The sequence below is a fragment of the Rhinopithecus roxellana genome, chromosome 21, assembly GCF_007565055.1.
Source record: "Rhinopithecus roxellana isolate Shanxi Qingling chromosome 21, ASM756505v1, whole genome shotgun sequence".
Lineage (NCBI taxonomy): Eukaryota > Metazoa > Chordata > Mammalia > Primates > Cercopithecidae > Rhinopithecus > Rhinopithecus roxellana.
The window spans coordinates 53,529,505-53,543,214 of record NC_044569.1 but is presented as its reverse complement, the minus strand read 5'-3'; the positions used below and the strand labels follow the sequence as shown (position 1 = coordinate 53,543,214).

Here is a 13,710-nt window from a genome sequence, read left to right as displayed (position 1 = left end):
CCCTGTCTCAGGAAGCTGAGAACCACTAAGACAGAGCTGGGCACTACTTGTAAATGCCACCACAGTGCTGTACCCTGTGCTGGCCACTGTCATTGATCTGAGATTTCTTTTTAATTTATCTATTTGTCTCAATCGACAACCAACTCCTCTGTTTATTGTAGCCTCAGCTGTATTCCCATGGCCTGGGTTCCAGTGATGTCATCCACAAATAATGAGCCCTCTTAAGTGCCAGTCACTTTGCTGGAGATCACGTACAGAGGTGAACAAAGCAGACACATTTTCAGCAATAACTAAGCTTACTTTATACTGGTGGGTGATGAAAAATACATATAGGCAAATTAGTGAGATCATCTCACTAATTACTAATGATAGTAATTAAGTGCCCTTCCTATCAACAAAACAAGAGTAATGGGATAGCATTAGTGGGGATGTGTGAGAATGCTTTTGAGAGGACGGTTAGGCAAGGTGTCTCAGTGGAGGTGATATTTCAGCTGGGACTTGAAGAAAAGAGTCAGGAGGAGACCTGTAGGGGAGCACATTTCAGGCAGAGGAAAGAACAACTGTACATACTTGAAGGAAAGAATATTTTGTACTGGGCATGTATCGAATATGATGGGATATAATCAATGAGGGAGAGTGGTATGAATCAGGCTTAGGGAAACAGACAGAGATAACATCATGTATATTTTATAGGTCATGGTGAGAAGTAGAAAAAATTACAAACAGGGCTAAAATGTGGTCTGAAAAAAGTTAAACTTTCCTGTCTTCTTTTCAGACAGTGAACAAACAGACAAACCAAAAATAATATTTATTGGGAGTACACAGTATACTAGGAACTATATAAGTGCCTTTCATGTAATAGCTCGTTAAATCCTATTACCAATTCTATGAAGTAGAATTTTATGAGGAAATTAAACCACAGTCTAAGCAACTCCCTGAGAATTTATGGCTAAAATGTGGTATAGCCAGGATTTGGATCCTGGTAATCTGATTCCAGAACCTACCCACTGTAGCACAATTGTAGGCATTTGCTGAAGCCCACAATATAGCAAAAATACAGTCAAGAGCAATATCTTGGCCTCTGAAATTTCAATTTTATGAACTCATTATAATCGACTCTGTGGTCTCCAGTGACTGTTTATTTGGTGTCATTTTCATCATCATCCAAATTAAATATTTAATGAGCACCCACCACTGCAAAGTATATGGCTTGCTTATTGTGTGGCACAATGAGGATTAAAATAAGACAAAATATTTTTGTCCAGCTGCCTTGCAGTTTGGTTGGCGAGATAAAACAACTAAGGCCTATGAACTTCCCTCAAGGAAGATAAGCTGCACAGCAAAGCAGAGGCCACCGAGGTCACCATCGACTGACTGCACTGGTCTGGAAAGCCTTGAGTAGGTCAGGAAGAAGTGAGAGAGAAGAAAAATGAAAGACTTTCCAGACGGGGTGAAAAAAGCCATATGTAAAGACACAAAAATATGTGTTGAGGAATGATGGGCTCTATGGTGTAAAATGTACTCCACATTCTAAAGAGACCTACAGACAAGCACACAACCAAACTGCCTCTGTTGACTCCTACCCTTGCATTTCCACAATCCACACACCCTCCCAGTCTAAGAACCCAGGTGGAAATCTGAGTTTTTGATACCAAGACCAGGAGTTCTTTTCCTTCTCCCTGCCACAAAGAAGGGAAGGAGGATTCTTGCCCTCCTCATTTACAGTACAAGAGAAGGAGACTCCAACACAATCCCTCCTAAAAGAGGGATGTGCTAAGAAGTTACAGACATCTCCTCACCAGTTGAGTTTTTTGCTTAGTTTGCAGACTTGCTCACCCATCTAAAAAAGATAATTGGGATAAAACAGCAGAGCAGATAGAGTACTCTTGGAAGGAACACCCTGTAAGCACACTCTGAGCTGTCAAGATGGTTTTCTATGTTTCAGTGACTGCAGCTAAGGGTGGGACATCTTGCCAATGCTTTGCTTCATTTTGCTTTTCCCGGAAGGAGTTTGTGATGACATCTAAGCACTTACCTTTAAACGGAAGATGATCTTTTTTAAAAAAGTAACTCTCATATTAAATAAGTGAATAAATCAAGTTTAATAAATCAAAAGCACTTTCACTACAACTGGTCAAAACTGGCAAGGCCATTAATATCATTAAAACTGATCTAAATCAACTATACACAAACTGAAATAGAAAAATTCAAGTTCAGGCCACCTTTCCTTCAAGTTAGCAAATAAGATGTGTTTCCCAGGAAATTTTGATTCCTGCTACTTTGACAATGTGGGCTGCATAATGAAAATTAATAGCTCCATGGGAAATAATGGAGTGAAACATTTACAAGAAAATATTAAAAATATGAAATAAATCCCCAAAAGTTTGCTGTATGCACTAAGCATTTTAACAGCACCCAGTAGGCATAACCACTAAGATTTTTGCTTGTAAAGCTTCTGTTGGAGGAGCCAGATCCATCTTTCTGCCAATCTCCCTCATTCAAGGTTAGCAATCATAGCAAAGCAGTGTCAGAGTTTCCTTTTGTGTTGCTAAGAATTATATCACTGATTAGGCAACCACCATTACTCTGGCTACCTTTACAATAATTTAATTTATTGTATTTTATTTTTACCGAGCTCGGGTAAAAGATAAAAATATGCAGAGAGCTAGAAAGCTCCTGAAGTCAGCGTATTGTTGGGACTGAAAGTCTAATTGGCCAGGATGCTTGCCGCTTCCCACTAGCAGCTCGGCTGGACTAGAACAGGCTCTGCCTGCCTTTTTGCCCCAGTGGTCTCATCAACCCCCCATGCAGCTGTGGCTGTGTTCTAGTGCCTCCTCTGGCAGATGAGAAATGGCATTTCAGGGAGTGCCTGGCATATTACACGGTGATCTTCTTTGGTGAAAAAGGTCATATATATTAAAAAGATGGCACCCCTGGGTTATTGAAATTTTCTATTACTTGTATGAGACATTTTTCTTTATTCTTTCTTTTCTGCCATTGCTTTCTAAGGCCTCCAGGTGGCACATTAAATCACAAACTTTCCTTCTTTGCAATTGAGGGGCACTGTGGTATAATGATATCTGTATCAATTGCTTCTTACCCCTAAAATAATCTCTCTGCAACATTCGTTCCCCACCCCCCACATGTTTCTATATTTATTTAAAATTTAACTTTTCATGTAAGTGCAATATAAAATATTGTGTGCCATTTGTTTATTATTTAGGAATTATCTTAAGTTGTAAAACCTCACATCAGATCAACTAAATATGTATAGAATCTCAGCACAGGGAACTGGAAAGGTTTTCCCATGAGAGACAGCAAGAAAGAAGGGAAGCGGTGCTTAATGGAAGATAGTAGAACTTGATGGATATTTTACTTAATTAGATGTGTGACCTTGAACCATTTCTTAACCACTGCTTAACCTTTCTGAGCCTGAAACTCCTCATTTGCAAAATAAGAAAATTTAAGTCCTTTCTACCATTGTGCTTCTTTCTTAGGAGTTACTATATCAAGTAGATGAATATTGATGAATATTCAATATTTAATTTTACTTAAAATTTAATTTCACTTAAAATTCAGATAGACAAGATATCTTATGCTAAAAGAATATGTTAATTACCTTAGTTTTCAATTCTAATATGGAAGCTGTTACTTCTCGTAATACATTCTAGTTCCAAACCAGTCAGACCACCACTCGTGGATTGTTGTGGCCCTAAAAATTACTCCCTATGATGCTGTTGCAATATGGCCTTCAAATGGACCTTCAAAACGACCATAATAGAAAGAATAAAACCCAGAAATATATAAAAATTAATATTTTGGGGCTTGTTTTTTTGACATGTTTGAACTCAAATTCTTGCATTAAATTTATGGCATATAAATTTCAAGGTGAAAGATAGGTATGACAAATGTATGGTTTGTCAGTATTAGTGTGACATGAAATTTTCTTAAAACATGAAAATGTATTTTCTTGAAACATAAAACTTTATTGTTAAAGTATGCTTTCACTTTTGGTATTTTTCTTAAGACATAAAAACTTTAGGTCACTGATCTAATAATAATTTTTAAGGAAATATAGAAAAGATTAAATGTTTTACTAAGTTTAATTTCCATTTAGATATTATAGCAAATGTGAAAATTCATGTTATTCTTCCATTAGATAACACAGAATTAATATTTTGATAATAAATCTAAGATCATATGCAAATACATTTTATGCTTTGAATTAGGTGGTCCATAATTCCTACGTTACATATCAAAGTAATGAGTAGGCACAGTTTAAATATACTTCGGCCTCCTACAAAAAATAAAATATTCAGTTATATCATTTATTAAAGGGGCTGTTTTGCTGTATATCATTCCAACAAGAACATTTGCATGGGATTTGTTTACTAATTTTATTTCTAGTCAAGCTTGATTATCACATTGGAATTTTAACTGAATTTTGAAGTCCCTAATGATTTATTTGTGATGCTTACATTTTAACCATTAGGACATATTTTATAAATGTAAGTGTGTGTTTGTATAAAATATGCATATGTATATCTATATATGTACTATATATATACAACTAAACATATCTTTTTCAAATGCTTAAAAAATTTATGGATTTAGCTAAAGACTTAACTTCAATCCTTCTCTACTTCTACTCTTCTTAAAGAAAAATTACCTTTCTATGTTGATGGAAATAACTACTATACATCTTGGTCAAAAATAATCCAAAAATGATAACTCAATGTCAGGGTGCCATTGAGAGCATCTTCATTTCTCCACTGATTTGGAATGATATCCTAATAATAGAAAGCTTTCATAGATATGTTGGTCTTTTTCCAGGTTCTCTATTGCATTGTAATAAGATTATTTGTCTAACCCTTAACTAATGCCCCACTGCCTGAACCATTATAGGTTTACAGATGGCCTTAATCAGGTGAGACCAACATTATTGTTACTATTCTTCTTCCTACCTCCTTCTTATTAGAATTCAAATATTTCTTCTCTATTTGTGCCTTTATTCTTCTCTATGAATTTTAGTATCATTGTATGACATCCTATGATTCAAAAGTTTTCAGGGTTTTAATGTATTTTCATTGAAATTATACACTAATTTGAAATGATTTATTATCTTTATGATATTGAACCTTCACACCCAAAACTAATACAAGTCTACAATTTATCATCTGATTGGTTAGATTGCGATAAAAATCCAAACTAATATGATAAATAAAAGTTTTTCTTAATGTATTTGTTAGCATAACCTAACCAGACCCAACTCATTTTTGTGACAAAGCATGATTTGATGTGATTTGAGTTGATTTGGAGATCTTACAAATCCTTTTTGCTGTGAATGCTGCAATATTTAGCTACAGAAATATTACTATACTAGAGTACAAAATTATTCTCCAAATTCAAAGGGAGTGCTGCATGTTTTACAATGCATTTATTTAATTGAGTGTTTAATTGCAATTTCATATAAAGCAAACAAATTGTAAGTATGGAGCTTTATAAACTACAACAACATGAACTCACCTAAAATCACCATATTGGTTAATAATGGATGATTATTAAAGGCGCCCAGAAAACTTTCTTGTATCTCCTTCCAAAGGAAACACTATACTGACTCCTAACACTAAAGGATAGTTTTTCTGTTTTTAAACTCTCGAAAAATGTAATTGTGTAACGTGTTAATGTAACAATAGAGAGAACTGGATGTGGGGTAAATGGGAATTATATGTTGCCATAGTCTGTAAATAGAAAACTATACTAAAATTAAAAACTTACTAACAATGTTTCTTAGGTCTGATTTCTTTCACTCAGCATTGTTATGTTTGTAAGATTTATCTAAGCTGTATATAATACTATGTCATTTATTTACATGTAACAGCATCACATTGTATTAATATATAGCAAATTATTTATCAAATCTCCCGGTAATAAGGTTTGTGTTGCTTTCAGTGTTTCTGTTTGCTTGCTTTTGCTATTGTGAATAATGTTACAGTAAACAATTTGCATGTCTTTGTTTCCTACATCTACACATATTCATTGAAGAAGGCTTCTGGTCATAGAGACTAAATTGTAGGAAAGGTTTTAATCACAAGTGTAATTTTTTGTGTAATGTTTAGGACAATATAGAATTTCTATTTTTTTTTGTATTTAAGCTTCTGAAAATTATATTTTGGTAGAAATTACTCCTTCACCGAATATTTCTGATATACTGGGACAAACATCATGTTCACATGTTATCTTTTTTATGTTTGTAGTATCTGAAGTGATATATGCTATTTCATTCTTAATATTGTTTATTTATGACTTATTTTTCTTTATCACCCTTAATCTGTCTTGCCTGGGCTTTATAAATTTTGACATCTTTATAAAAAGAATTCATGTTGGATTTCGTCTTCTCTATTGCATAATTGTTTTTTTTTTTAATTATTTCTATGTTTATCATTTCTTTGATTTTGCTTTCTTTAAATTAATTTGCTGAGCTTTCTGGTTACTTTTTGTAGTTGATATTTTGATCATTAAACTTGAGTGTTTATGCTTTTTAAAAACACGCTTGTAATGCTATAAGCATCACTGTGAATAAAGCTATAGATAGTCCTCTAGGTTTTGATACAGTACATTTTCACTAGCATTTAGTTTCAAATATTTTGAAAATGTTTATGTAATTTCTTTTTTGACCTATTGACTATTTACATATATACTTTTTCTCAAATATTTGGGAATTTAGTAGAGTTTTTTTTTAATTCTAGATCATTTTCATTTATTTTGGACTATATTGTAATTTTTATTCTTTGCAATGTTTTGAGATCCACTTTAGGATAAAGTCAATTTTTATAAATGTTCCAAGTTAACTTGAAGAGAATGTGACTTTTTCATTTGTTAGCTATAGCATGTTGTATATGTCAATTGGATCAGTTGAGTTTGTTTTGTTCAAGTCTCCTATATCCTTACTGAATATTTGCCTGTTAATTTTGTCTTTATTTCTTATTTTTATTTCAATAGGTTTTGAGGGAACAGTAGGTATTCGGTTGCATGAATAAGTTTTATCATGTTGATTTCTGAGATTTTGGTGCATTCATCACCCGAGCAGTGTACACTGGACACAATGTGTAGCCATTTATCCCCCTACCTCCCTTTCCCCTGAGTCCCCAAAGTCCATTGTATCATTCTTATGCCTTTGCATTATCATAGTGCATTAGCTGCCTCTTATGAGTGAGAATTACAATATTTGGTTTTCCATTCCTGAGTTACTTCACTTAGAATAATGGTCTCCAATTCCATCCAGGTTGCTGCAAATGCCATTATTTTGTCCCTTTTTATGGCTGAGTAGTATTCCATGGTGTGTGTGTGTGTGTGTGTGTGTGTGTGTATTTATCCACTTGTTATTTGGCCTGGTTTCGTGTTTTTGCAATTGTGAATTGTGCTGCTATAAATATGCATGTGCAAGTATCTTCTTTGTATAATGACTTACTTTCCTCTGGATAGATACCCAGTAGTGGCATTGCTAGATCTACTGGTAGTTCTACTTTTAGTTCTTTACGGAAACTCCACACTGTTTTACACCGTGTTTGTACTAGTTTAAATTCCCACCAGCAGTGTAAAAGTGTTACTTTTTCACCACATCCATGCTAGCATCTATTATTATTGTTTGATTTTCTGATAATGACCATTCTTGCAGGACTAAGGTGATATTGCATCTGGTTTTGATTTGCATTTCCCTGATCATTATTGATGTTGAGTATTTTTTGATATTTTTGTTGGCCACTTGTATGTCTTCTTTTGAGAATTGTCTATTCATGTCCTTAGCCCACTGTTTGATGGGATCGTTTGTTTTTTTCTTGCTGATTTCTTTGAGTTTCTTGTAGACTCTGGATATTAGTCTTTTGTCAAATGGATAGATTGTGGAGATTTTCTTCCACTCTGTGGGTTTTCTTCCACTCTGTGGGATTGCAGAGCTTTTCTCCCACTCTGTGGATTGTTCATTTACTCTGCTGATTGTTTCTTTTGATATGCAGAAACTTTTTAGTTTAATTAAGTCCCAAGTATTTATCTTTGTTTTTGTTGCATTTACTTTTGGGTTCTTGCTCATGAAGTCTTTCCCTACGCCAATGTCTAGAAGGATTTTTCCAGTGTTATCTTCTATTATTTCTATGTTTTCAGGTCTTAGATTTAAGGCCTTGATCCACCTTGAGTTGATTTTTTTATAAGGTGAGAGATGAGGATGCAGTTTCATTCTTCTGCACATGGCTTGCCCACTATCCTAACACCATTTGTTGAATAGGGTGTCCTTTCCCCACTTTATGTTTTTGTTTGCTTTGTCAAAGATCACTTGGCTGTTAGTATTTGGCTTTATTTCTGGGTTCTCTATTCTTTTTTTTTTTTTTTTTTGAGATGGAGTCTCACTCTGTTGCCCAGGTGAGAGTGCAGTGGCATGATCTCGACTCACTGCAAGCTCTGCCTCCTGGGCTTACGCCATTCTCCTGCCTCAGCCTCCTGAGTAGCTGGGACTACAGGCACCCACCACCACGCCCAGCTAATATTTTGTATTTTTAGTAGAGATGGGGTTTTACCGTGTTAGCCAGGATGGTCTTGATCTCCTGACCTTGTGATCCGCCTGCCTTGGCCTCCCAAAGTTCTGGGATTACAGGCATGAGCCACCGTGCCCGGCCTCTGGGTTCTCTATTCTATTCCATTTATCTATATGCCTATATACCAGTACCATGCTGTTTTGGTGACTATGGCCTTATAGTATAGTTTGAAGTCAGGTAATGTGATTCCTCCAGATTTCTTCTTTATGGGTAGTCTTTCTTTGGCTATGTGCTCTTCTTTTTGCTTTCATATGAATTTTAGGATTTTTTTTTTTTTTTTTTTTAGTTCTGTGAAGAATGACAGTGGTATTTTGATGGAAATTGCATTTGTAGATTGCTTTTGGCAGTATGGTCATTTTCACAGTATTGATTCTACCCATCCACGAGCACAGGATGTGTTTTCATTTGTTTCTGTCATCTATGATTTCTTTCAACAGTGTTTTGTAGTTTTCCTTGTAGAGGTTTTTCACCTCCTTGGTTAGGTATATTCTTAAGTATTTTATTTATTTATTTAGCAGCTATTGTAAAACGGGTTATTGGTTTCATTCTCAGCTTGGTCACTGTTGGTGTATAGCAGAGCTACTGATCTGTGTATATAAATTTTGTATCCTGAAATTTGCTGAATTCATTTATCTAGGAGCTTTTTGGATAAGTCTTGAGGGTTTTCTAGGTATACAATTATATCATCAGCAAACTGCAACATTTTTACTTCCTCTTCACCAATCTGGATGTCCTTTATTTCTTTCTCTTGTATGATTGTTCTGGCTAGGACTTCCAGTACTATGTTGAATAGAAGGGATGAGAGTGGGCATCCTTGTCATGTTTGTGTTCTCAAGGGGAAAGCTTTCAACTTTTCCCCATTCAGTACTACATTGGCTGTGAGTTTGTAATAGATAGCTTTTATTACAGTAAGGCAAGTCCCTTCTATGCCGATTTTTCTGAGGGTTTTAACCACAAAGGGATGCTGGATTTTGTCAACCTTTTTTTCTGCATCTATTGAGATGATCATGTCATTTTTGTTTTAAATTCTGTTTATGTTGTATATCATATTTATTGACTTGCATATGTTAAACCATCCCTGGTATGAAACCCACTTGATTGTGGTGGATTTTCTTTTTGATATGCTGTTGGATTCTGTTAGCTAGTATTTTGTTAAGGATTTCTGCATCTATGTTCATCAGGAATATTGGTCTGTAGTTTTCTTTTTTTGTTATGTCCTTTCCTGGATTTGGTATTAGAGTGATACTGGCTTCATAGAATGATTTATGGAGAGAGGATTCTCTCTTTATCTTGTGAAGTAGTGTCAATAGGATTGTTACCAGTTCTTTCAATTGCTGAGAGAGACACATTAAAATATCCCACTAAACTTTTGGATTTTATTTTGTCAACTGTTAAAATTTAAACTGAGACTATATTTTTAGTACATAATAATTAATTAGTATAATATCTTCCTTTATTATTATAAAATATTTCCCTTTTGCTCAAATAATGCTCTATTTTTACTTACTGTCTACGTTGTCTGATATTTAAACTATAGCAGCTTTTTTCATGTGTAAATTTCCATTCAAATTTCACTTTCCACATCTTTACATATAATGTACTGCAACTGCAAGTGATTTTTGTAAAATCTGGTTGGACAGCCTTTGTCTTTTAAAGTTGGAGACTGCAATGCATTTATATTAACTGTGATCAACTGAATTATTCTTTTGAAATTCTGTGTTTTCTCTCCATTCTGGCCATGCTTCAATGTGAGTTGAGCATATGTCCTGCCTCATTGACTTTACGTTTCTCCATGTGTCATCTGGCCCCTGGGATATAGGTAAAATAATTTCTGCCTCCTGTGCATCTTCTCTATAGTACTGGAATATCATTTCCAAGATAAGAGGGTCTCTCTTAGCCTGAGTCCCAAAATAAGAGGACAAGAGGAATACACCAGAACCCACCTGACAGCCTGGAGCAGAGCTGCCAAAAATCTACTCCTTGGCTGCTAAAAAGCAGTGTAGCAACAAAACAAAACAAAACAAAAATTATTTTACAAGTCACAGAGGCATTTAGGCTGTATTAATATGAGTGTAACCTAATGAAAGCCAATAAATATAGAAAATAATTCCAGAACTGTTGTGTTGCTATTAAAAAACATAAAATATGCATCATTAGCTTCTGGGTGGGGAAAATTCTTACAAGTGACTGAAAAATAAATGGTAATCCACATTATACAGTGTCATACCATTTGGTAAGATTATCACTTGTGATAACTTGAAAATCAGGGAAGTTACTTAATAAACAACTTTGCCTAATTGCTGGCAATTCAGAATGTTATTAACTTTAGTTGATTGTTTTCACTGCATTTCTTAAATTATTTTAAGACAGAAATGAGCTAAAAAAATTGGTATGTTTACCAGCAGGAATGAAAAAAACCTTAAAAAGAGAGAGAATCCAGACATGTTTTATCTCATAGGGTTAAAATGTGACAAATTACTCATCTCTGTTTAACAGCCAGTAGTGAGATCAATCTATGACAAACTAGAGTGAAGAACCTGTCTTTGGGATCAGATAAACTTGATAGATGTTTACACCCCAGCTCAGCCACTTACTAACCATATGATGTGTTGTAACAGTTTAAAAAGTTGTTTTCCACCCTGATTGCAACAATTGCAAAATGTCAACAACTTAAAATAATAAAATTGTGTGTGTGTGTGTTTTTTTTTTCTTAGTTATACCACACATCCAAAATGGGTGAGCTAGGAGGTCTATTTATTATTCAGAGTCCTGGTAACTCAGCATTCCGGACTGACAATCTGGTAGGGCTTTATGGGAGCACTAAATTTTGAGTAGGAATGTTAGTACCAGCTACAGGAACATAGAATCCACTGTGCTAATATATATGTATAATTTATCTTTATATTTTACTTAATATTTATTCAACCTTGGGTAATTTTGTTGATCATTCTTTAAAGTCTTCCAATACTTTTAACGGTGATGCAGGCACCAGAAGTTGTAGTAGATACTAAAGGAATGATAAGTGAGACAGACATGGTCCCTGGCCTCAGTCAGTTTATGATCTCTAGAGATCCATTACAACAGCATGAACCACAGTATGGATAAGTGCCACCAAAACTTATGGAGAGTCAAACATGCTCCGGAATATTTGGCTAGAGAGAGGCTTATTTACCCGTAATGGTGGTGTTTGCTTTTCATTTTCTTTTGATAGATTATTATTTTTTTAAATTTTATGACAACTCCATCTCTTCAACTTATTCTTAAGTGAAAGCTCTGGACTATAATAACAACTAACATTTATAGAGCTTTAAACATGTGCCCAGCATGTGCCTCTTCTAGATGATCTCACCTAACCCTAACAAAGAGGTTTTGAGGTAGATATTAATACCTTACACTGAGGAAATCGGGGGGGGGGGGCGGGTAGTCAAAAAATTTACCCAAGTTTGCAAAGTTGAAATGTAGTTGAGCTGGTACTTGAAACAAAGCAGATTTAATATAAAGCTATTCTTTGACCACTTTGCTATGTTGCTTTTTTGAATTCCAGAGAGCTGATTTCTAGTTCAATTTTTAAATCAGTCATCCTTTCAAGGATTCTAACTTCTCATTTGTCCTTCAAATTCTAAAATTCTAGGATTCTCTCTTAAAACAAATTCTCACATTGCTATATATTTTAAATGTAACTGGGGTCCACAGCTCTGGTAGAGAACATATTTTTAATTGAAGAGTCTTTTTCTTTCTGTCTTTTAAATATTATTTTTTTTTCCTTAGGTTTCTACAGAGGAAGGCTTGAGTCTGGCCCAAGAATATAATTGTGGTTTTTTTGAGACCTCTGCAGCCCTCAGATTCTGTATTGATGATGCTTTTCATGGCTTAGTGAGGGAAATTCGCAAGAAGGAGTCCATGCCATCCTTGATGGAAAAGAAACTGAAGAGAAAAGACAGCCTGTGGAAGAAGCTAAAAGGCTCTTTGAAGAAGAAGAGAGAAAATATGACATGATATCTCTGCTTTTGAGTTCCTCACTCTCTCTGAATTTTATTAGTTGGACAATTCCATATGTAGCATTCTGGTTCAATATTCTCTGTGTGTGTGTCTCTCTCTCTTTAAATATCTGCCTGTAGGTAAAAGCAAGATCTGCATAACTGTACCTCTTGAGATAGTTTTGTTTTGCCTTTAACAGTTGGATGGATTTTGTCAATCAGCTGGATATGCTGTTTAGTTTTTACAATATATTACTAAATAAAATTGACATTCCAATTGCCTCATTTCCCTTTAAAGAGTCTAGCTTCATTTGGTATGCTGTCTGGTTATAAAGGAAATATGCAAAATTGCAGCCAGAATGATAAAAGGCTCAGGGGATCTGCCTTTGCCTGATAACACTCTGGTTGTTTGCATTTCAGGAATCTCAGTAAATAATGAAGAAGCTCAGGATATAATTCAGTGCAGAAATCTGCAGCCTGGTCTTTTCTTATTGTAGAAGTCATGGTGCTTCTTCTTGAATGCTCCAGAGATAAACCTTACAGGAATTATTAATAATAGGAACTGGTTTGGGGTCATTGGAGAGCTGAAATAAAATATCTACATATTTACAGTGCTCTGCCCCAGTTAAGTTGTGGCAAAATTATCACAGTGAAGGCACTGGGCTGTGGCAAAAGGATGTTGTCTCTGTAGTGGGAAGACAGAACCTACTATGAATTTGGTGGTTCATAAGCTCATTAAAAGATGCTTTGCTCCCCCCATTGAGAAGTCCTTCTTAGGGCTGCTTCACCTGCATCAGGACCATTTGTACAGTATGAGACTTGAGGGCTCCAGAGACCCTATGAGCTCCCTATATTGCCAAAATCTCCTCTCTTCCCTTACATGAAATGCTACCAGAGGCTTTTCTCTTGTTTGTTTTACAATGACTCATCATGTAAAATGAAATTGCCCATTCACTCATTTTTTCTCATAGTGTGAATGGGTTTATTAAATTCAAGCTCAGAAAATATACCACCAGAGAGCACAGTTCTGAATGTTTAATAGGCAAGTGTGAAGAGGAAAACCATAAAGCTAAGCATGCGATGGAATCTATCAAGCCCATCTTCATGGGTTGAGGACTGTTTTTAATCATTAATTAGGGAAAAAG

The 13,710-nt window shown here is 35.0% G+C and overlaps 1 protein-coding gene across 1 annotated transcript in view; it reads left to right on the top strand.

The window, feature by feature from the left end:
- The window catches only part of RIT2 (Ras like without CAAX 2), a 387,902-nt gene extending 375,052 nt beyond the window's left edge, over positions 1–12,850 (top strand). The window contains exon 5 of the mRNA XM_010358789.2: positions 12,357–12,850. Within this exon, the coding sequence (XP_010357091.1) occupies positions 12,357–12,584 (228 nt within the window). The 3' untranslated portion in view covers positions 12,585–12,850. The remainder of the gene's footprint in view (positions 1–12,356) is intronic.
- Positions 12,851–13,710: the final 860 nt, after the last annotated feature.